This window comes from Pomacea canaliculata, linkage group LG2 (genome assembly GCF_003073045.1).
Source record: "Pomacea canaliculata isolate SZHN2017 linkage group LG2, ASM307304v1, whole genome shotgun sequence".
NCBI classification, from domain to species: Eukaryota; Metazoa; Mollusca; class Gastropoda; order Architaenioglossa; family Ampullariidae; genus Pomacea; species Pomacea canaliculata.
The window spans coordinates 21,316,205-21,341,734 of record NC_037591.1 but is presented as its reverse complement, the minus strand read 5'-3'; the positions used below and the strand labels follow the sequence as shown (position 1 = coordinate 21,341,734).

At 43.2% G+C, this 25,530-nt stretch overlaps 1 protein-coding gene and 1 long non-coding RNA gene across 5 annotated transcripts in view; one reads left to right on the top strand and one right to left on the bottom strand.

Moving 5' to 3' along the window:
• The window catches only part of LOC112556771 (NAD(P)H-hydrate epimerase-like), a 71,891-nt gene that overhangs the window by 12,455 nt on the left and 33,906 nt on the right, over positions 1-25,530 (bottom strand). The window contains exon 2 of one of the 4 annotated variants that reach the window (XM_025226128.1): positions 22,693-23,093. The exons of the other annotated variants lie outside the window; for them this stretch is intronic. Within the exon in view, the coding sequence (XP_025081913.1) occupies positions 22,693-22,811 (119 nt within the window). The 5' untranslated portion in view covers positions 22,812-23,093. The remainder of the gene's footprint in view (positions 1-22,692; positions 23,094-25,530) is intronic. 4 annotated transcript variants of the gene reach the window in all.
• LOC112556808 lies at positions 1,314-25,451 on the top strand. Its single transcript, XR_003097822.1, has 3 exons — positions 1,314-4,216; positions 19,382-19,446; positions 25,191-25,451. It is a non-coding gene; the product is annotated as an uncharacterized LOC112556808 (long non-coding RNA).

Sequence of the window (25,530 nt, the reverse complement as noted above, 5' to 3'; positions counted from 1 at the left end):
TACCAGTTGCTAGCAGGGAGCCAGACACTAGCAGGGTGCCAGTCGCTAGCAGGGTGCCAGTCACTAGCAGGGTGCCAGACACAAGTCGCTAGCAGGGTGCCATACACTAGCAGGGTGCCAGTCGCTAGCAGTCAGCAAACCAACCAACATTTCATCTGGATTTTTAGCTGACAGCTACAGTTAGCATCCACTAGGGTTGGCGAACCTTTGTGTGCCCCCGGCCCCATATCGCTACTTTTAAAGGTCGCAGGACACTTAAAGAGCTAGAGGAGATTTTTTGTTTTAATGACAGCCTGGCGCAAGGTATTATCTCCTCAAATCTGTGAATAGCCTCCCCTTCACTGAAAATTTGTCCGTTGCAAGGCGAGACTAAAACAACTTCGTAAAAATCTTGTTCATCGTGAATTTTATATTTTAAATCCATCTTTTTTTTATTAAGAGGTACAAACTACTTCTCACACACACACACAGAGGGAGAATAAGCCGTGGAGACTGCAGACCGATGCTCAAACTGATGCAAGATATGACATAAAACACTCTTTAAGCATTTACATATGTAATTGTCAGAATCGAAGATTTTTTTAAATTGTTTGTCGGAGAGTATGATATGCAAATTGTAGTTGTTTGATCAGGTTTGATTTCACAAAGTTTTGATAGCAGCAACAACCGTCAGTGCCGGCAAAGACTGATTGTGTGGTTGCAAAAATCCTCCCGTCGTTGGCCAGTTGAAATGAAGGCTGTGGCCTGGCTGTCAGGTCGCTCACGAACTCGGTCCCTGATCTCAGCGTTGATTTTTCCGTTAGTCCCCTGTCAATTATACAGATACGTCAATCACCAAACTGAGCAGCCTTTAATTTGCATATTTCACTGTCTTCCTAAAATGTTCTAAGTCGAAGTCCGTGTCATTGCGATGGAGAACAGATAGAAAGAGTCGCTCTATGCTGCTATGCAATGCCATTGTGTGGTTCGTCGTCCAGGACGCCATTAAACTAACACGAGAACATGCAATGGGCGAAACAGCTTGGTGCCACATGTTGCACGCCACTCCTACATCAAACTTCAACAATTCCTTCCTAAAGTCCAAGCCAAGACCTACTGGTCTGTTTAAGACCTACCCGACTGGTCCGAGTTATAAACATATTCTGGTAAGAAGAGATAATATAAATATATTCTTAAATGTCAGCGCCCGGACGACACCAGCTTATTTATCGTCTAATTTCAAAGTTGGCGATTTGAACTTATAGTCAGCAAGTCCTGCAAAATCTCGCAAACACGCGATGTCACAGCCTGTGGCGACTACACTGTGTCGGTAAGCATATGATGGCCAGAGGGTGGAGCCCTAACATTAATGAAGTTTGAATTCCTTCTCTCTTTCTCACGCGCGCGTGCGCACTCATGCACAAACAAGCCTGACGAGATCTTTCATGAAGGTGCGCAATGTTTGTTTTTGACCTTGTGGCTTGGGGCAAGGAGGTGGGACAAAGCAGTTGCAATAGAATGCAGCAAATGGAATGGAAGGAAGGCAGTTCACGTTAAAGGCAGACAAAAGGAGGTAATGGTCCGCGGACAGTCATGCTCTGCGAGTTGCTAGACGACAGGCGGAAATGAAGGCGCCGGAAGCACGCTTCACACCTGCGCACTCCCCGGCACGCCATCTAGCCCCCTCCTGCTATCCCCACCACCGCCACTCACGATAACGAACATTCTTCTTTTTACAACTTGCCACTGGTTTTTGTTCCCATTTTGTTTTTGTTTTTTCCAACTAGAATGTGGAGTCAGTAAAATAGTAATAAGATTGATAAAGGTAAAGGTGAAGGTAAAGGTAAAGGCAGCCCTCAAGCTTTGGATCAGTAGGAAGTGAGGTGTCGGAGGCCATACTTGTATGTGTGTATGTGTGTGTGGTGGGGGGAAGGGGACAGTTTTTTTGTGAGGACAGCACCCATCTCCTCTCCCCCACTGCCCTTTCTTCTCCAACCCTGTAAAAGATGAAGTATCAATTCAACAGCTGGGGCAGGTAGGGGAGGTAGGAGGTAGACTACAGACATCAGTGTTGGAAGAACTCGGCTATCTGCTTCTCCAAGAAGTCAAAATCACTACATTAGCTGGTGATGGTGCTGTGCAATGGCCATGCTTCGAACTCCAAACCGAGGCCAAACGTTTTGGGCAAAGCTCCTTTATTTTGATCCCAGCAGGGAAACAGACAAGGAAGAATGAACAAAAACCTACGCTAATTTAGTACTTCTTCATTACTCAACCATAATATAATTATGAATAGTTCAGTAATGAACTAATATTATTACTTTATCACCCAATTATATTACTTCCACTATCAAAGACTCGCTGGAATTGAAAGACTAGAATATACTGATTATTATAAGGATTACATCCATTTTTTTTTCAAAAAGTGGATAATAACCGGGCTGGAAACTGGACTGACTAAGAAATGAAAAAAGGAAGAAGGGAAGGCAAGACTTTCATAACCATCCTTAAGCATGGTGAAATCGCAATGATTGCACCGATTGAAGCGCATAATCACACAGGATTTTTCCGTAGGTAAGCCGAGGACAAGCTCAAACGGCATCACAGATGTCAGGCTGTGTGTTGTGAGAAGAAACTGTGGGAAACGACATTCGCTTTGAAGAAGGTAGAAGGAGGGTTGGCGCCGGCACTAAAAGCCAGCCGTGATGTTAAGACAATCGAAGAAATCCCTCATCAGTCTCTCTCGATGGTCTCTGTCAACAGTACGCACATCAAAGAGCTTTCAACCTGATTAAGAAACTCTGCTCAAGCTCGAGTTCTGTTAAATCAACTCTGACCTTTCCAGTTTAAAAAAGTAACTTGCTGCCTCGGGGGAAGGGTGTGGATGCCAGACATAAAGCCGTGCAATCTTATGTCTTTCTGATTATACGAGAGGGAATACTAATTTGAATGCAGGAAGACAAATTCTACATAAGTGGCCCGCCGTATGATGTCAAAAGAGGGTTAATCAGTATTGAAATATCTGGAGGTCTGCGATTTGGACAGAAAGTCAAATACAAGAACATCATCAGAGGGCCTACTGGTCCGTTGAATCCCCCCCCCCCCAAACCTTCCTCCAACCTCCTGGTGTCATCTTACAATTATTAGCCCCACTCTCTCCCTGTCCTCTTGGCTTCCCCCAAGTTCAATAGTCTCTTCTGCCATTAGCCTGAAGTTTACAGCTGGCACGAACAGCGGGGGCAAACTATTCCCCGGAGAAATAGCAGCTCGTGGGTGAAATGCGATGGTTAATGTGGTTTCCAAGCGCCTCTCCTCCATCTCCTTCGGTGCACGGATCTGAAAGTAGTTCGAAAACTCTACGCCGCATACACAATAAATAAATAAAAGCACTATTGTGTGTCAATGCATCTCCATTAGTGCCTGCATCAAACGGAGAGCTTGATCGTTTGTAAAGGTGTCAACAACTTCCCACCTTGTGTCCTTCCTTTGAACAAACGTCTTGTGCGCTGGTCTCACTAACCTGCTCGAATTTTGCCTGAAATACGTACCCCTACCCGAAATCCTGCCATTAAATCGGCGGGGCTGAGGTACCCGGACAGTTACTCTAACTGGGGGAGTAGTGGCGATGTGAATAGATGGCTTCTTCAGTTCTTCTGGCTGGAAAATACACCGCGTGATACGATCAGCACACACACACACACACTGATACACACATGCACAAACACACATTGTCACACACACACACACACACACACACACACAATGCTCGTATTCACGCACAGACGGAGAGAGGAGGATAATAGCTCTTCTCTTTCTCTTCCGAGTAGGCGACTTGATGACGCCAATTTTAAGTGACGCCAGCAAGTACTACATTTTGCGTCAGTTATTGACGTCAAGGATGAAAGGAACCAGCAAGCTATTTGAAGATGGTGGAACTTTACCGTGGTTAAGCGTTAAACAGTGATGGGGCATCTGCTGGATGCTCAGATGTGACAGAAAGCACCACGTCAGGCCAATATACCGTTGTCCGCGCTGATGCAGCCCCTGGGACAGGACACTAGTTGCAGCCCATGGCCCGTCGTGCCAAAGCTTCTTCATCAGTGGCGGAGGACGCGTAGTCAGAAAGACACACAAATCCCTCCCTTTATTTCTGGCCTCGAAGAAGAGTATTGTTGTTAGGGCTTGTCCCTCCGGACCCATACTTCTCGTATCATCTCAGCAAAGCCGGCAACACACAGTAAGAACGCCTTGTTTTTTTTTTGTTTTTGTTTTTTTGCTTGTTTGTTTGTGTTTGGTTTTTGGTTTTTGTTTTTTGTTTTTTTGTTGTTTTTTTTTTGTTTTTGTTTTTTGCTATAATGAGGGTATTAAGAAAACTGTGGGTTGAGTGCTGTCGTAAAATGGGAGGCAATCCGGCACATTCTGAATACCCTTAATCATTAATATTTTTGCTTTTAAAGCCAAACAATAAGAAATCTCTTATTTCCTACCTCCAGATTCACTTAAAGTGTATTTATATGTAAATAAAGTAAAGAAAAACTTTTGCTAGCATTTTCCTGGGCCTTATCACTCATGTTTCGGATTTCTGAAATCACGAAAACACTTCGAAGCACGTCATGGGATCTCTCTAATCACACCACAGAATCAAGCCGTTTGACCTCATAGGTCATCGCTTGGAGTTTCTCGTCTTTACAAACCATACGTAAAAACGGCGGTGTTTAAAAATACAGATATTCAATCGAGACCCCGGCTCCCATTTACAACTTGCCCATTAATTTGTCAAATGTCACAAGAAATAACAAAGAGACCGATGTCACATCACGGTAGTTGAAGCCAGCCAACAACAATGTTACCGTCACAAAGTATTAATCTTTATACTCGATTCATAAAAGACATACACCATATTAGCAGGCAGGCTCAGTAGATGTTTCTTTTGGACGTAGGCGGCTCTGTCCATCTTTTATGTGCCTCAGTTCTATAAGCTGCGGGCGGGTAATAGAGGACAGGACGGCGGTAAGAAGGACGAACACGAAAGACGGAGATAACGGTTGGCATCCCAGCATGACACGTCATTTAATGTACGTTTTATCACGCAGCCAAATGTTTCAAAGCGAAAAAGGATGCAATCTAGAGGCATAAAACTTAGTCTCTCCCCCAGCCTCTTCGAAGCCATCAACATATTTTCCTTTAGTCTTGATCCTGATGACAGCATGTGACACACATACTAACGCTTCCATATTGGTCCAGACCAATTTTCTCCTCCAAACGTGTGTGTTTGTGCGTGTGTGTGCGCGCGCGAGTGTGTGAAAGAGAAAGAATAATTAAAGAAAAAAGCCCGTGGGTCCCACTCCTCGCTGATTTTCTGGGTGCGCCACGTGCAGCAAGATCCGATGGTGTCGATCCCTGATTAGCGTTCGATCGTCCGTTATAGGGTCTAGACACTTGCGTCAATCCTCCCTTATTGCGGCTTTTGGGTATGCTAGCATCTTGTATTCATTTTGTGGATAGGGTGGAGGGAAAGCCAGTATTATTGCGTACCACGGGAGTCCAGTTCTGCTCGCTGGTTGTTTATATTCAGTGCCCCGTGCCCGCCTTGCCGCACTCCTCCTAACCACTGTTAGAGCAGCACGACATGTCTTGAGGGAAACAGGACAACCAAGTCTTCATACAAGTCGTATATTCGCCATTTTGTAGACTTTTTTCTGGTCACGTAAAAAAGGTGTGAGATGACGTCATTAGGCTGGCAGATCGCTGGGTAATGACGTCGGAGTCACGCCTTGGCTTCTCTTTGCATTAGAGAGCCTTGTGTAAAGCGGGAGATAACTCTGACCAACCTTAGCACCGGCAGCTTGCACATACGCAAACATGAGTGTTCTTGCGTTTTTGTCTGTGAATATACATACGCACGATTTTATGTCCACAAGGAATAAAAGAGAGATAGCGCGTGAGAGAGAGAGAGAAAGAAAAAACGCATTTGTAAGCAAAGTGCTGTAAAAAAGAAGTGTAAAAAAAGGTTCGACAACAAATATTTTCAATGGTCCCACTCACACCATGAAAAGAAACATCATTGCTTAGATTCCCCATCCCATCCCCCCCTTGTTCACACCTCCCACAAGCATGCCCACTACCCTCCTCCCAACGCTTAGGGCCTAATCAATAACATGTTGGAGATCGAGTCCCAGCGCTTTTCATCCAAAGGTATCAGATGATCAGGTTGCAGTCGTGTGTTTCTACCACAACGCAAACAATGTGTCAGCCATTTCAGGCTCCTTGTCTCCTGTACTCACGCCTTGGCACGCGCAGCCCATGTCAGAGCTAGATTTCAGCATCAGTGTCATCGTTACATCGTCACATCGTCACCGGACTGGTCGATTCTGGCGATACATTCTGTCTTTTAATTTCTGCGATAGAATCGACTGGTATACTTGCACGGGAACACTTGTCATTGAACACTAAAACTCTCAATATATTACCATAGCAATAACAATAAAAACCCTCTGCTCGGGACAAATACGTCTGACATTTATACTCAAAATGCAGGGGACAAACCATTCTTTAAAAAGGACAAACCCTTCTTTAAAAGTAGTAATTTTTATAATTGTAAAGTATTATAGAAAAATTACTTTAAAAATTAATCATTTTTTTATAATTGTAAAGCATTGTCGAAATTCTTTTTTTGAAATGCATTCTACTTATTGCATTGACAGATAAGCCTCAACAGATATTGTATTAAATGCGGAACTCGGGCACGGTTGCACAGAATTTCTTATCTTCTTCCAACGCATCCCTTCCAAAATGTCGGTCACCACGATGTTGCTTTTTGACTGTTAAGGAAAGGTCATAATGCGGCTGTCTTCAATCTCTCATGACAATACTAATTCCGGTGGATGGAGTCATGATATGACCATGTTTTCATTCTTTCTTTTTGGAGAACATACATATATAAAAATCTGATATAGGCAAGACTGCCTTCTGTCCTCACTTTATCCTTCATTTATTTGTCTCAGGCGGTTACACTACACACAAACGGAATACAAGACCAGGCACCAACTTGTATCGCGATCATGTTATGTTGTTATATGATCAAATACGTAATATGCGACTGAATGTAACTGGCTGCTTATCTTTGCCGCTCGCTACGTATTCGGTCTACCCGCAGCGAACAGCAGGATTCGTTCCCTAAGTCTAAACATTGGCCTGTCGCCATGGGCTTTTAACGACAAGCCTGAGGAGGACGTGGAGTAATGTGGCGACTAGTTTATCCCCGCATCATTACTCGGTCTCGCAGCCAAAATCCTGCGATAGAATTTGCCTAATGCGTCCGATTCGTTTTTAGGATTCCTTTTTTTGGAAACGTTCCTGCAAGAGATAATGTCGAGACAAGAGACATCGCTGGCTAACATTACATGTTAGTTGGTGTTAAATTACTGCTGACCTAAAAAAACATTTCAACTTTAAAATTCAATAAAAACTGGAAAATAAAATTTAATAAAATTTATTGCAAGCTTGATAATACTAAGTATTTTTTTTTTAAAGTATAATGGGCGATGTGAGAAATCTGAGAACCAGATCTGGTCATCCTTCTGAACAAGTATACATTCGCTAGACAAACGTTGTTTCGAAAATGTCTTTTAAGCCCACGGGGATGTCCGCAAAATATAAGATAAAGGTGCCAGTCGAACTCAGACAATCAGCAAAGGAATCCTTCAGCCCTATGCATCTCCATTGGGAAATAGAAAGCAAAGATCATTTACACAGAACATTCAGGACAACAGCGTGTGTTTTGACGAGCTCACGGGCTACGTTTTGGAAATTTAAAAGTAAAACAAAAAAATATGAATATGTGCATATTTATACAGTCTGTACACAAACATCACAATACGTTATACATTAACTCTCGCGTATTTTAGGATCGCACTGGCAAAGAAGGCGTTCTCTGAAAGCTGCACTCTAGAATGTTTACCTGTTTACTCCAAATTCAAAGACGAACGCATAAAAAAGATGGAGGTAAAGGCAAAGTAGGATGCGTCTGGTCCCTGACATACGGAAAACAAGACATATAGAGGGTGATTAGTCAGGAATAAGACAAGAGTCTCTCAAATGGCGGCACACTTCACGAAGCCTTTCTTTGATGCTTTGAGTCGGCTCTGACTTGGCAGAGCGAGATAAATGCAGGCGCTTATTTTGGGGCTGATTCAGAGAAGTTGTAAGACCAGGAGACATAGACTCATTTGCGGCAAGTCGCAGCCTCAAAAGACTGGCATCCTGCGGCGTTTTCATTTCCGAGGAATAATGAGCGGTCTGTAATGGCGTTTATTTCCGGGGCAAGCCTTGAGGACCGACATTATTCTTCTTTGTCCTGAATACCTGTACAGCTCTACCACTCTACCTGTACAGCTCTACTACCTGACTACCTGTACAGCTCTACCACCTGACTACCTGTACAGTTCTACCTCTTGAACAACACGCGCGTCAGTGTCTTCCTGAGAAAAAGATAGAAGAGAAAGTAAAAGAAAAAAATGCGAGGGAAAGAGAGAAAAGCCAGAAAGGAAGCAAGGAAGATGACTGTGTGATACTTAGGTGGATACAAAAAAACATTTACATGTATGTGTGATGCTAGCCCTGAATCTGATGTCAATGTGTGTGCGTGCGTGTCCCTGTGTGTTTTCTGCACTGAATATTCCAGATCCTAATAAAATCCTGCTGTCAACCATATAACTAGCTGCATGTGCTTGCTGCCAGCATAAATAAACATGAACAGTCAGGATATCGTTATGCTAAACAATATTCTGGTACCCACCATTAGAACTATCAATGCCATTCAGGATGTCAGGATGTCGAGTATAGCATCTCTGTGCAGGCTCTGTGTCTGCAAGTGTTTAACGATTGTGTAGTGAGAAATGATTTTTTTTTGTGTTAAGTCTAGACAAGGTAAGACTTTGATAATCTATGTGTCCTTTATCAGTGCCCCTAATTCTGTGTCTGTTGATAGATGCAGAAAGAGCTCATTGTTGGAAACTGTGTGCTGTTTCTCCAATTTTGTAAATTATATTCTATATATAATTATATATTTAAAACAAATGCTTAAGTAATATAGAACTTCACTCGGGGGTCACGCTCATCTGTCTCACCCTCCGAGGTCTAGGGACCTTCGGCTTTTGCATGTTAGGTGGAGGAGAAGCGGTGGAATTGTTTTATATTTTGCTCCCTTCCATTTGATTCCTTCACAATAAAAAATTTTGTTTTGCTGTACAACTGTGTTGTGCGGCTGTACTGCGCATGCGAATGAAACCAAGGTAACCTTGTGTGGGAAGCAGGATGTACGACAAGCCGACAAGGGTGTCCCCTTCTCCCCTGGGACTGACCTCACTCTGGCCGCATTTCGTCACAGGCCTGCAGCAAGAAATTTGGACAAAAGTGTTTGTTAAAAGCCTCCCTGTCCTCCCTGTAGCCTGCAAGATCGAAGCCCACACGACACTGTAGTCAACTTCGTTACTAGCCGCCGCCGTCTGTACTGATGCGCCTGGCCTGGCGCCTACAGTCTTACAATTATCCGCCAGACCACTGATGCCAGAATGTTGGCACGAAGGCTGGCGGTCCTGTTGAACCCCTGGAACTGATGCAACGCCTCGGGCCAAGTGCTGGCCGTAATATAATATTGTAGGTACTCCTGTCAATAGCAATCTAAAAAGATAGTAAAAGGTCAAAAGAGTAAGGGAGAGCTTTGTATTCATCGTCGTGCTGCAGGGAAGAAGTTCTCATTGTCAGGCAACAGCAACAAAGTTTTCTGGCAGTTAACTAAGTCTAAAGTCTCCTCTAAACTATGAATGTATCGGAAGTGTGAATTATTTACGTTCAAGAAGAAAACAATATAGATGGCGATGGTGGCAGCAGTGTGGTGATTATTACGATGGTGAAAATGGTGGTCATCTCAATTTGTAAGAAAGCGTATGTTACGTAGTGCTGTAACATATCCCAAGGTTTGTGCAATTTGTTAACAGAGTCATAATCGTGTTGGTACGAGCCTCAACCCAACGCAGTCGCTGCATCATAGACGCAAAGTTATCCAGGACGCTGACCTAGAAGATTGCAAGACAACAGAAAAAATAAATAATAATTTCCACGTTGGGGTTCACCTCGTGAGAGGGGCGACTACTGAGAACTACTTCCTCCCGTCGCACAGGATGGGATGGAAGCAGGCGGTCAAAAAAAAAAACCAAAAAAAATAAACAAAACAAAACAAAACAAAAAAAAATTGAAGCGTGGCATGCAACTTGTTCGGTCCCAGAGTGTCCCACTGGTGTTACCACAGGGACTGAACACAGGCCGTGAGGGTCTACTTACAGTCAGATGACATCACTGAATGCAATTGACCAGGAGACTGCCATGCAGCCTTGACGGCCTGGTCCGCTCGGTCATTGCCTGGGATACATGAATGGCCAGGGGCCCAAATGAAAACAATGTCTATTTTGCGACAATGGAGAGCCGCAAGAATTGCATAAAGCTGAACCACGAGAGAGTGGTCAAAACGACTAGAAAGAAGAGATTGGAGAGCAGAAAGCGAGTCTGAAATGATTAAGAAGTTTTGCTCCGAAGAGCAATGAACGTGCTGCATGGCTAGCAAGATGGCGTGCAGTTACGCAGAGAAAATAGAGCAGCCACGTAAATGCTGTCAAGAGACAATATGCAGAAATAAGCCACTCATCTTTTTTTAAAGAGAAGGATGCAACGGTTGTCAAAGAACAGGAAAACCACTCCTGCAGGGCTTGCAGACAACGAACATGCATCCTGTGTAGGGCACTGGTGTCACAAGACACCGTAACAGCGTGCACAAATAAAAAAACATTACCCTGATAACCTTTGAGTGACAGCGAGAGAAAGAGAGAGAAAGAGCGAGACAATGATGGGAAATATGAACAGAAGCAGACACAGTAAGACTGGAAAAGCAACGGGACATAATCAACTGACAGGAAGGGAGGGGAAGACGATAATTCGTTTTGTTTCTTTTTCTCTCTCGAGATCATTCCATAATATGTTTTGGTTTCTCGAAAATACGGAATTTAATGTTTACAAAATATGAATTTCCCACACTTTTGAAAGACAACTTATTTCTGAGATCCGAATTTCTCCAAAAGATACCATGTGGATGACATTTACCGTCGTCCCGAAACATCCAAGAAAATTTCGAAGCTTTTACTGCACCAAACTTACTTATCAGCTCCACTTCCACTGATAATTAAATCTTGCACATGTTCCAAGAATATTCATCTTACTCTATTATTCGTGTGCACTATTAACAGCTGTATTTTGACAGATGTCCTTTCTTTTCCATCTCACAATTTATCAGCGGGTCCATCATCTCTATTCAAGTCCTTTTCACAATTAACGCGTTTTTCACGGAAATCATACACATGGAATGAAGGGCCTTTCAAAAAGGAGAAGGGGGGAAGAGGCAACAGTCCTCAGCGAGTGGCAGATGTCAATGAAAAGAATGAACGAATGAAGGTTGCCTTTAAGGACGCAGGCAGGTTACAGAGGAATGACAGATGGCCTCTTCTGTGCCACAGCTGCTTTATTATAAATATTGAGAAATAACGAGACACGGAGGATTTCACGAGTTTAAGCCAGGAAGACAATAAATCATGATCACAGTAGCCGCTTGGACATTACAAGAAATGGAAAAAAAAAACAGGATCCGAGCATCGAGAGACATTTACTTCAAGCAGTTTGATGAACAGCGGGAAGAAGGGAATGACAGCAATCTTGACAAAATCTATTGAGAAAACGTACGGTAAGAAAACGGTAAGAATGTAAAAGTTTTGCATGGTTTTTAGTGACCCGTGATTTCAAATTAGCCAGGGCATAAAACATGTCTTCCAACGGCTTGCTTCGTATTGTCTCAGTCTGGAACAAAGATAAGGATGCATAAAATAAAATCATACAAGGTCTGGAACAACTTGTGTCTGACGAAATATTAGGATTGAATGTCTGCTAAATGTCAATGTAACCGGTTGATACGTTTTAGCAGAGGATGAAGAGTTAATTAACTAAAGATTTTGACAACTTAGTTCACACACACACAAGCTGCTCACACGGCAGCCACACAAACACAAGAAAACTAAACTTTAGAAGATAAAAACAAATTCAAGCTGCTTCACAAACTGTAAGCTTTCTTCTCGTTCCTTCTCCTGACTGTGGACGGCCAGTATCTCACCTTTATTTTATGCAGAGATAATTGAATCTGACCTTCTACTGCAACATGGAAACCCCTCTCAAGCCAGACTAAACCTCCAGACTAGTAATACGTGGAGATAAATGATGACGTGTCCTCCCTTACCAGGACCTGGCTTGTCCTCCACTTCCGCCTCCACGTGTTATTTATGCTGCGGTCATCGAGTGCACGCATATCAGCACATACGGGTTTTTTCCCACGGCGGTTTAGAGTGCAAAAACAGATTTCGTAAACACAAAGCTGAATAAGCCGTACTTAAACCTTTCCATCCAACTTATCCCTTTTTCCCCGCCTCAACCAATCAATGTTTTTCTCTTAAAGAAAAGGTAAATAAGCATATCAAAATCGTATAAAAACACGTGCCATATACTGAAAACAGTAACGATGGATATCTTTTTATGCGGTGTACAGTGTTACCATCATCTCTTTATGTGAGAAACATGGCACATCTTGCTCTGCACAATTAATAACCGATAAATACCCAATAAAAATATTTCTTAAACTAAACAAGATAAACGAAGACTATAACACAAATTAATCGGGTAATATGAGAATAATAGTAACATCAACAGGCAGCGAAACTTCAGCATATTGAATCTTTTTCACGCCAGCATATTGGATGGTTCAGATAGTACAAACAACGGGGATAAGTAGTGCGAGCAAACAAGAATGCGAGTAGTTTTAATGGAGATGGTGGATGTCATTCATAGCCAATGTAGTTTAAAGTATGGGGCTCGTAATCTCTTGCGAAAAAAAAATTGAAACAGAAACAAACAAAGCTGATTTATTCTGACTGTGCAAACTTTAAGGAGTGGACAGCCACACACACAGAGCAAGAGTGGAGAAGAAAGGACAGAGTGAGAAAACAACAGTGAGCCCGAAAGGACAGCCGATCATCCCTGCATCGGTAAGCGCTTAAAGGACTTGTGGGACACAAATTTTGTTTTCTAATGATTCAGTAAAGCTCAAAAGTAATACTCGTTTTTCCTGTGTGAATACACTCAAGACACACGCATACAAACACCGCCTTGAACAGAAAGAGGTCAGAACCGTTTACAAGATCCGAACGCAGGGCACCCAGTCCTCACTGGTGACAGGCGCTAACCATTGCTTCCCCGGACTGCATAAGAGAAAGCAAGCAATGTATTCATCCAGATTTCGAAAAATAATATCTTGCACCGAGCTTTACCCAATCATTAGAAAAAAATTACATCCCACTAGTCCTTTAACTGTTGCGCAATCGGAAAAGGAAGACGCTGAGATAACGAGTGCCAACATGCGGAATGTCACGCCATTAATCTCTCACGTGACGTGAAAACCGCCGAATGAAATCCTCTCATTAAATTATACCACTTCTTCCATTCCACAAAACCGTCTCAGAAAGGACCACTAGATTAGAGAGCAACCAACAGCTTAAAGACTAAGAACAGACCTGTCTGCTGGGAGAAGGGCAGTCTCTTAGCTTGTCTTTGAATGTTAAGACTTCGTTTTGATGTCTAACTTAAAAAAAAGGAATCGCTAATACTTTTTATTTAAATTCTGCCTTTTAATAAATGCTAGCAGTAGCCATTAGCTCCAAGCAGAAAGCGAGCGATTACACATACAGACACGTATTACCTGACTACCCCTCCCTACACCCGACTCCGCTGCTTTCAATCCATCCTCGCTGGTCTGTAATGCATCGCTACATCTGCGCAAATTCTCTCCAAGCCGCAGAAAATTCTTACACAAACTGCATTTTCCTCTTCCTGTTTCCTCCCTTTATTCCCCCCCAAACCCTTCCGACCCGTTTCCTGGCTTCGTCGATAATCGACACATGTCTTTATTAAGCATTTTTTTTTCTCTCATCCTCCGCACCATCGCAAAACAGCGAACAATGCTTTCGATGAATTTATTTTTAAACAAGCCCAAAGCCATTCCTCTAACCAGGAAACAGGAACAATGAAAAACCTTCGGCCACTCAAGCGCAGTTAGTTGTAAGGAAGCGAAAGAATGCATGATAATTGTGGCGATGTGAGGTTAGCAGCATGACTCAACAGCTGTCCGTCCTTCACGCTGGCACCGTTACACCGTTACATGTCGTGAGCACGCACACAAGATTAACGGACTTTTTTCTCCTAATGATTGGGGGAAACCTCAGTGCAAGAAAGGTTTTATTAAAATTTATGTGAATACGCACACCTCATTCTCGGGATACACCCATGCACAGACTGAGATCAGCAACACAGACGTTAAGATGGCGGATGGATATGTAAGGTTCTCGGCCAATGGGAAAACTGGGAGCAGAATTTGAATGAGGCATATCGTGACGTCATGATTTAGACATCTTTAGAGCAGGACTGTTCACTGGTCCCAGAGGCCAGGTAAAACTGAATGAATTAAGCGCTGACTGGATAACCAAGGCGCAGGTGAACTGTTGAAGTGCTCTGAACACATGTTAGCTGCCTGCTTTAAGTCCACTTTAAGCCCACAGTAAAAATTCCGTTGGCCCCCATGATCAGCGTGAGGTTGCTGTCGGAAGCTGGCTCTGCGCATGTCCAGCTAACACGACTTCTGCTCTCTTGGAGGCCAGACAGTTGAGCCAGAAGGTGAGTGGTGTGTCCCAGCAGGGCTGTTAATGGCCGTGCCATCGATCTCAATTTTATGCATAATTACGGGTCTTGAAACCTGCCCAGACACACCTTTCTCTTATCTCAGCCTGGAGGTGAATTGCAAATTTTTTCATGATCGAAAATGTCTCCATAAATCATTGAAAGTATTACGACGCGAGCCTTATCTGGAGAGGAGGAGAAGGAGAAGAGAAGAGAGAGAGAAAGCACCTTGGGTCTCACACAGTTGTTTGTTTTCAGTACTGAGAGGTTAGGCTACCAAGTCAACATTCTAATGAGTCGGGTGGGATACCGAGGCTGATGCTAAGAAGTTACAGAAGCGATTAAGTAGTCCTCTCATGAGATTAAGGGAATACTTACACGCGATACCTCGAACAAGAATTAAAGCCAAAATATTTAATGTCACATGCATTTGGTAGCGTGTTTTTCATCTGTGTCACAGTTTAGCCAGTTTTCACACCCACTCCTCTCAGACACACTCACACAACCATACAGTTACTCATAAACTTATTATCAGGGTCGTGGAAATGCTATTCTGAACAACAACAACAACAACAACAACAACAGCAGCAACAAAATGCACGACAGAGTGGAGTGGCAGAGGTCTCCAAGCTGCACTGTTGCCCTTTTTAGTCCAGAAGGACTGCTGACTATTTAGCCGAGTTTCTAAAGCTCATAAAACACAACCCTGACAACACAAAGGGAGACGCCACACAAAGACGTCACTGCCGCAAAGGTCAGGAGAAAAAAACTTGTAAAAAGTTTGGGAGCAGGGGAATAAAATAGAGAAAAACGGATTCTAAATCAATTCAGTTTTTTTATGTGTCTGTCATGACACGCAAACCCCAAATATTTGTCCATTCAGACTCAAGTCGGTGAGGGAACTCTGCGGAGGGGAAAAAAAGGAGTAGAAGACACGAGGGGAAAAGACCCGAGAGAAGGCTGTCACGAGAGTCTGGCAGATGTGGGAGTGCCCAGAGATGAGAGGTGACTGTGGACAGGTCGTTAATGGTGTCTCGGCGGTCAGTAGTGCTTGCTTTATGATTTACGAATTCTACTTGACGGTGGCCTGGCAATCGAGTTACAGCTGCAGCCAGCAGACCGTCACAACACCAAACTCCTGTGCTGCCACAAAAACTCGGGGCTCTTCAGAGGTCGCACAGGAAAGTAGACCCGACACACTCATCTATAGAACATGATGGCACAATTGTATACTTGTATTGAAACCTGACTCAATGTTGGCATAAAAGAAAGACACGATTGTAAAATACACACACACACATTTTTGTATTGGGAGTATGATGAGAGGGTAGAGTGGGTAGGGTGCAAAAACTCATAAAAGGAGACAAAGAGGAAGAGAAAGAAAGAAAGAGTGAGAGAGCCGTGCTCGTGTGCACTTCCCGAGTCACGTAGGAAGGGAAAGACTTTGGATCATCTAATGTCTGACACGCAAGACGACGATTGTATCTTGTTGACTTGTCGAGACATCAGATGCCAGTGGTGAAGGCTTCAGGAGGTCACTCAGCTGCAGCAGCTCCCCCGGCTATAGTCAACTCCACACGGATAGTAGCACTCTATTACAGGCATTACGGTGGGTCTGGCGTACCTAGAGTTCCTGTCCTTGCAGCTACTGTCAATGTTAAACCTTCTGGTCAGACTTTCACGGAAGACTGATAAAGAACTACTGTACCTCTAACAGCCTGATCTACGAAGTGAGGGTAACAGCGGCAACCAGTCGACTGAAGGGCGTGTACAGCAATACAAGTTCGTGGTAGGTCTATGCCGGAAAGCCCTCAAGTGCACCCTGGGTAATTTAACGCCATCTTATTTTCTGCATTGCTGAAACCTCGGTCTTTCAACTTCCCAATTTTGTCAAAGCTTCGGGCCTCGATTCTCCTGAGTCATATGTCATGCTAAAAGCAATCTGAGCTTTCTTTACATTTCAAATAAAAATTAAATGAAAGAACTATAAAAAAAAACCAATAACCAAAGAGGCAAAAAGCAGATTTAAAAAACCAAACAATCAAAACAAAAACAAACAAAACAAAACAAAACTCAAACCCAAGACAAGAAAAAAAAAAAAAGAAACCAACATAACAAACCAAAAATAACGGTAAAACTACTCTCAAAGTGGTAGTAGAATAAAATGGCTTTATAGGGTATAGGGAGGGCAAGCATTTTATTTTTCTCAGATTTCCTAGACCCGGGAAGAATACTGACCGACCATCGGCTTTTGACTAGAATAGTGAATGGCGCAATGAAACGTAAACACGCATTTTACAATGTAGATAATATACATTTATACATTTAGTTCCAGTAGAATGAAGCGATCTCCATAATCGGTGCTTGTGTTTTTATTGTCAGTAGCTAGTGAAGAGAAGATATGCACGACATTCATGGTGAATGTGACCACAAAAGAAGCCGCAGTAACATCATTGGTGTCCTTCACCGGAGAAAAGCCCACAGCCATGAGCACGGGTGAGCCACAGATGGGGAGAAAAGTGATGGCTGTATCTTTACAGCTGTGGACGACCTCTTCCCTCACCAAATCAAAACATCTACGCAATTTATTTGTGTGTTTATGCCAAAGCGTTTTCCGGAGGACAATGAAAGGGTGGGTGACACCATCGCCACTTCCTGCAAACAAAGAAAATCAATCTGGAGGCCGGTGCCGTCGTGCGGCAGGTTATTGCTCCAGCATTTTCATTTCGACAATTTCTCACCGCACGCAGTTCCTCTGGCACACGGGTGGCCGCAAAAGCTGACTGGAATCAACACTGACTGCGTGCTGGACAGGGACCATGGTCTAATGGGATAACAGGCGGGTTTCCAGGATGTCCTCCCAAACTAATTTTGTCATCCGTCAAAACGCCATGAAAAGGCGTTCTGAAGAACTGGTAGTTATTTGCTTAATTGCCTATTTTATAAAATACGCAATTAAAAAAAAACAGATATTGAATACACAGAAATACATTCAAATCCATTCTCTTGCTCCTTGGACTAAGTGCAGGTGCGCACGCATGCACGCGCTATGACACACGAGGTGTTGAATGACACAGAAAGACAGAATATTGTTCAGTGATGAGTCTATGACGCCTTCTAACAACAACAACAACAACAACAACAACAACAACAACAACAACAACAACAACAACAACTTCTTGTGATTATATCACGAAGTAGTATGCTCTCAGCGCTTAACACAAGAAGGGAACACGAACAGAATAAGAAGGACAGAAGGAGAAACAACTATGCAAACAAGTAATACAAGAAAAATATAAAAGACACAGAGAAGAATCAGGAAAACAATAGGAACGGAGAGAGTCCCAAGACAGCTTTCTTCTTGCACATAGGAGTAACAACAACAACAACAACAACAACAACAACAACAACAACAACAACAACAAACAAATAGCAACAAAGGTCTCTTGTATAGTGTCGTATCCCTACTCAAAGGGCAAGCTTAAGACGCTTCACAAAGAAAAATAAATGAATTTTTAGAAAAAAGTCTACAGAAAATTCCTTGATGTCCAGATTTTCCGCCTTGTAGACAGTCTCTTGATATGACTTTGCTTCATCAGAGCAGCAGATGAAGAGCTTTGACTCTCATGAAAGGATAAAGCCCTTCCAAAGCATGATTGACATTAACAATATTGTGTCGTCCTAACAAATCTCAATATTTCTTGAACTGGTCTGTATCAAGATTACTTTAAAAACTAGTCTTCAAAGTGAGACTTGAACGATCCCTTTCTGGTTCATTCCGTGGTTTGTCTTGTATCGTGTCTTGATATGTAAAAATATGTTCATTTTCTGGGGTAATGACTGTCCTTCCAATATCTCTTAATCTCTTCTTTGATGTCCCAATCTAAAGAAACATCAACATAAAAGAAATATGCAAAAAATGTAATAACTACTCGAGGCAGACGGAGTGACACGTCCCCTTAGTGACATAACAATTCCATCGCCTGGACACTCGCTTGTTTTACAGATTTATTGCCCTTAAAGAGATAATGGATGCTGATTTGCGCTTAGAACGTATTTTCAAATTTTTTATTTTTTACACAGAAAAATTACTTTAAAGTCATGATTTCAAAAATGCGTTCTTGTTAGGTCACAAATGTAAACAAAATAGCAAGTAGTTTCACTCATTAACAAACTGCTCAGCTCAAACCTGGCTCACTCACAAGCAAGGTCAACTGAACCAAACCGCGAGAGGTCAGCTGATTCCTTGGCTCATGTCACGCATGCGCGGTGAGCTACACCGGCGTAACCGCCTCATCAGCGGCGTGGATAATTTGTATAAAGCTCTCTACAAAGTATCACGTGGCCCCCACTCCCATTATTAGGAACAGTTCTTCCACACCAACACCCAGCAGCCCGCCAGGCCCATTTAGAAACACATGTCGGACGTCCAAATATTTGTCCTGCTATTTCTCAGCTCAAAAGAACGTTGGCTGAAAATAGCTATTCCTCGTAAACACTTATTATGGAAGTAAACAAGCACGGGCTTTGTGTAGTCTGTTATTTCAAAATAAATAACGCAGCAATTTATATATATCTACAGAGGAAGAACACAAGCATTTGTCCAGAGTCGAGAGGCAGAAAGAGAGAAAATGAACTTAACATCACGTGAGTATATAAGTATATAAGCGAAAAACCTCCCGCACCAGTTAGCCTTATCTCTGCTAGAGACATCTGTCTGAGGACTGAATCCAGAGGGCGGGTGTGTAATTTGTACGCTGGTGAACCGTCTCGTAGCAACGCGGTACAGCCGCCGTATATTTTTAAGGGTCAGCCAAGCGAACATCTCTCTACCACAAGACAATTTCCTTGGTAAGCCATCGTCCACCTCCACACAGAGACAAGGCTTCCTGAGACTGACCCTTATTCTCAGCATCCGTTGTAGTGTACTCCCGAGCAGCGCGGGACAAGAATACCCCTCCTCCCCACCGACTGCCGAACATTCTGATAAAACTTTCGTTGCCCACGATTCAGAATGTAGTTGGAATTTAGTATTAATGCCTTTGAAAAATTCCACGAGGGAGAACTGTTGTTACCTTTATGAAAATCATAATTTAGGAAAGTGCTAATTAGTCCAGCTTGTCAGCTTAATAATAATAATAATAATAAGTTGATTTGTATAGTGCTTTCCACCCACCATTAGAGGTGGGCTCAAAGCGCTCGCGCACAAACATAAGAATAACGGATGCTGGACTAAAAAACAATGTTTCAGTGTTCTTATCATTATTTACCTTCACTCCCTTCCTGCCACTAACACTGAAGGCTGGATGTAAGAAAATAATCTTTCATATGAATTATTTGAATGCACATAAAATTCCAGTCTGCTTTTCTGTCAAGTGAGCACACCTCACTTCAGATACATATTCTCTGATATACATTATATATATATAGCTATACAAATATGGGAAATATGCTTCATTTTATTAAGACAGTTGCATGCACGCACGAACACACACACACTTTCTCTTAAACTCAAAAACATATGTTCATTTTCAACCATTGAGCCAGAGTGTAGACAAGGATGCCTCCTTTCCTGAAGTCTAATAAACGATGACTTATGACAAAGAATGATGGAGGCCGCGGGAGCCCATCATCTCCTCCCCCCGATCATGGCACGGAGGGTGACCGACCACGTGACACTGGGGGACTGACGACAGAGATGGCATTAGTCAGAGGTCAGACTCACATCTCAGATCATATCGTTTCCAGAGCCGCAGCTTTCCCATTATGGTTAAGGGTTTCCGCGGACTCACTCGTGCGGCTTCGGACTCGCTTCTGACATCGTGAACAGTAATCACCGACTCTGTCCGCCCGTCTGTTGGGACAGGGCCAACCAACCCTCTCGCTCGTGTCCGTCGCTACACCAGTTAGTCACGCCTTCTGTTGGCTGATTCAAGACATTGATTCCACCTCACTTTGCTCATTCAATCCTTCTTATCTTCAGCTTTAAGATAGCTGAGCTTACGACGATGATTTAACAGCATTGACGATCATTATCCAAAACGTGCGCATCAGGAATTGTTTCTAATGAAAATTTACGAAAACGAGGCTTTTAAGTTGCGCACCTACGGAGGTATACAGATACGTATATACAGACAAATACCAATCGCTCAAAACAAACAAAAATAAAACGATCGTCAATGCTGATTTAAAAAAACAATTCAGACCTTAATGCGGTGTGAGACCCTCAGATCACACTTCAAACGATCTCGTCTGCGTTACCCGCCCCTGTGCACACAATACGAGCGAGAAAAAGGAAGGACGAGTTCACGCGCAAAGCATTATGGGGATAGGATATCCGACATTTTTGCGATATCTGTATCATTTTGTTGCGTAGTACCGCGAGCTGCAATACACGAGAGAGACAGAGGGAGGAGAGAGGGAGAGGAGTCACGATCAAGATGGCAGAGAACTACAAGAAGACATACAGTTCTTTGCGTTTCGAATAATTAGATTGAACAAGGCACCAGAAGTTCACAAAAAAAAAAAAAAAAATTCGACAAACGCCAATAAATTGTCTTGTGAAGTGTTTCCGACAGCCGATATAAGATCACGACCATGGCTAATTTCAATTTGCTTTCATCAGAATGGTGTACTACGTAATAAACTTTCTTTCGCCATCCTCCGCATCTGTATCAACTTCTCCACAAATAAATGAAACTGATGAAACATAATGGTGCTGTCGTTTTATATACTAAGATGCTACAGCAAAAATTGCTGGGCATCCCACAACACCCTGCGTCATGAGGTCATGTTTCGTTCTCTGTGTTCACGAAGTGTGTCTGAAAAGTAACGGAGCTGGTGTCACAAACAATTTATTTCAATTCCAAACAACAAACTACAAGATTTCCCACTCAAAATCCACCCTTCCTCGAGTCTAATGCACTTTTCCATCCTCTGCTTCTGTGCGCTGCTGGAAGGATTCTTCTGGAATGCCCCTCAGCTCCCTCACCACCACAAAGCACCTGCTGACAACGCCCTGAGAATCCAGCAATGCCTGGCCGAGAAGAACATCGCCATAGTATGACAACCTTCCTATTCACCTGATCTTGCTCCATGTGTATTTGTTTCTAGTCCCCAAGTAGACCCGTTTTGAAGGCGTTGAGGTCATCAAGAGGGAGGACCACAACGGCAGAGCTGAGGGGCATTCCTGAAGAACCCTACCAGCAGAGCATAAAAATATGAAAAAGACGAGGGCAGGAGGGGGTACACTGAAAAGGAAACCGTATCGTTTGTTGCTTGAAATTGAAATAAATTGTTTGTGCCACCAGTCCTGTTATTATTCGGACACACTTTTTATTATTGTGACAGAAACAGATATTAACGATCCCGAAACAAATATATGTTACAGATCCCGAAAGTGATGTAGTATATGTTGTTATCCATTCAACAAAAGATGTAAAATATGTTACCATCGATCACTTTTAACTGCTAGCATCTCCAGACTGCGCCTGAACTGTACATGTTCAACAATATGCTCAAGACCATTGCATATCACGTATCTACGAACAAATGCCAGTTAATCTACATTATACTAAATGTACCCAAAAGAGAACATTGACGAGAACAATATATAGGTACTTAAAATATCTATGGTTTGTAAATGTAGCTCTCTCTATATATATCTAAACCGTCGCATGAAATTTTTTTAATAAATCGAATGCATAATGTGATTTTGTTTTATATACACGAACTTGCCATTTAACATCACAAGTTCCCTTCCTACGCACACCTTTAAACTTATAAAGACAAAGCTTACCTGATGTAGGAGGCGGCGGACATATCGAAGCTCTTCTTCACTTCTTACAATTATAACTCATCTTACCCCGCACACCTTTAAAAGACAAAGCTTACCTGATGTAGGAGATGGTGGACATATCAAAGCCCTCCTTCACTTCTTCCTTGTTCTTGTCCTTGTTTCGCCAGCTTCCTTTACGACGAAACGAGAAGCGGTTCACTGATATGCGCTCCATTGTCTCCCCCTGGCGACCTGTGAACCTCTTGTGTTTTTCCTTTCTTTTATTGTGGGAGGGAATGGCTTCGCTCCTTGCCCAGCGTCCGGCCAGCTAGTGTTTGTCGGCGGGCCTGTTGATGGGCACCTGACGATCGCTGCTGCCCCGAGCGCCCCGCCGATATTCTGACAAGAGCCGCAGCCTTCTGGCCACACCAGCCAGAGCTCCGTCCTCCCTCGGCTTGCTAGTGAACGTCTGCTAGCTGGCAGCACGCATCCTCCACCTTTCACCTCCAAATGCTGTCTGGAAACGGGTGAGATGCGATTTACCCTCTGCTACAAGGACCACAACGGATAAAGGGGAGGTGTCAAAAGCCCCAGGTTTAACCTAACAAAACACACAACACACAACACACCAGGGATCAAAGAGGGGATGATGTCCAGACCTGGACCAGGCGCCCGTCTGTGATATACAACAGCTCAGAAGTTACGCACACATCAACCCCCAAGGAGGGAAAGAGGAGGAGGTGATGGGGAAATATAAACAAGTCTATTACTCTACACCACACATGAACTGATATTTACTTCACACAACGGAGGTGGGAGAGGGAAGGAGAACAGTCAAGAGACACTGAGGGTCAGCTGTCCGTAAGACTACACCTGACATCATCACATCGTCACGGAGTTGTGCTCAGCTTCACCAGACTGCCTGCCTTCCTACAGCCCTTTACTCACGACACATAGTCTTCTCTCTCTCTCTTCACCTCTTCTTTCCGTCTGCACCCTGCCACCTATTTCCTCTGTACAACTCGAGATTTCTTTATTGACCGCTGCAACGGAGACGTCGCAAGGCCGCCGTCGCAAACGCTGACGTTGAGCAGGAATGCGATGATATGTTTTCTTGCTGTTTATATCAGTGCACCTTTCCTTTCTTCCTGTACAAGCAGACCTGGGCCAGCGCACACACTAACATCAACAACCTTTGTGGCTTGGCGCTGATGAATGTGCGTGCGTGCCTTCTCCTCGCCCACGTTCTTCTTACTTACAATCAAGAGAGATGTAGGAAAGGCAAGCACCATGGTACTGACAAAATAAAAATACAAAATAAAAACAAACAAAAACACCACCAACAACAAAACTTTGAACACATGATGGTTGGAAGAAGGTGTAGAAGGCAAAGTGGCACGGCATATTACACATTCGAACTGTCTGAAATCAGTATCATACCCGCATTTGATAATTACAGACCTAGCCTGCTGTCGAATGTGAAAGCTTCGCATCACGAAAAATTGTTGAATCAGAGTTAGAAACCGAAGAGCCGCTGTCTATTTTGAAAATAAAAAACCAACACTGATTTAGTTAAAGGATTTGTAGAGTGCACTCTCCGTTTTTAATGAATGTGATCAATGGAAGATACTATTTCCTCAGATACAGAAGAATATCCCCCTTTCCCCCACGATTCTCGAAATACACGCCTACAAACACCCCCGAGCGCAGAAAGATGTTAAACAACGCACACGTCCTCAGTCAGTGGAAGAGCTGGGAACATAGGTCAACTAGGCGCATGTGTGTACAAACGTGACGTCACAATTTTGACCTATTGTTTCCAAAGGTGTATCTCGAGAACAGAAGTGGTTTATTTACCCAGATTTGCAGAAATAAAATCTTGCACCGAGCATTTGAAAAAGAGTTAGCGTTTCACCACGATCACCAACGCAACGCAACCGCGTGTGACGTTTTACAACGGTCAACAGCGTAACTGACAGTGAACAGATCACGAATGCTCTAGCTATGTCGAAACGAAGGTTCACCGGAGTCCAGGCTGTCCTTAGACGGGTCTTAGCCAGTCTGGTTACCTCATAGCATCTCAGATGGGGGCTCAAGTCACTCCATAGCTATTTCAGATGGGGCAGGGGGGCAAAATCATGACAGTAAACGGATCAGACGATGGCAATAATGATGACACTAACGACGATAAATCCGACAACAAGAGATCCCCACGGTATGTCCAACATATTCTGCAAAATGACTAGGAAGAAATGTTCAATATAAAAGTGTCTACAACAGGACTGCTTAATGGTAACGTATGGAAAAATATGATAAGATTCAAACTGCACAAAATATGTTTCATCCATCCTTTTTCCTTTCCACCTATTTACAGCATGTAAAGCAAGAGAAATACCCCTTCGTATACAATACAAGTGACAGAGAACTTTCCCGAAACATCGTCAAGCAGATCCTGCTTTAAGGCGATTTCCTATCTGTGCGTGTCCACGGGGACTTCTTGTCCCAGATGCTAGTCAGGTAGTTGAGAGCTGATCAAGTAATAAAGACTTTTTGAGGCCTCCAAGTGGTAACCGACATTTCTGTTTAGAAAAGGAAATCTGGGTTTTTCTTCCAGACAGAAGAATGTGTATGATGCCGAGGACTCTAGATGCCGCGGTCGCCCAGAGCTTCTGGGAGGACAGCTCTTCATTCATCATGGCCTGCTAAGCCTTGCGGCCTGAGGGGCGGGTCGTCATTCCGGAGTCTTCCACACACTAAGTCTGTGTTTGAGCATGCTGTTTGGATAGTATAGTAAATACACTGGTGCCCAATTCGCAAAAAATAAAAAAATGTGTTAATTTATATGGACTTACATTGACTTAGCTGAAATGTGTGTCTTGTCTTGTAATCAGCTGGACAAACAAGAATACAATCTTGTTCGAGATGTTTAAATGTAGATAAATATTGTTGTAATG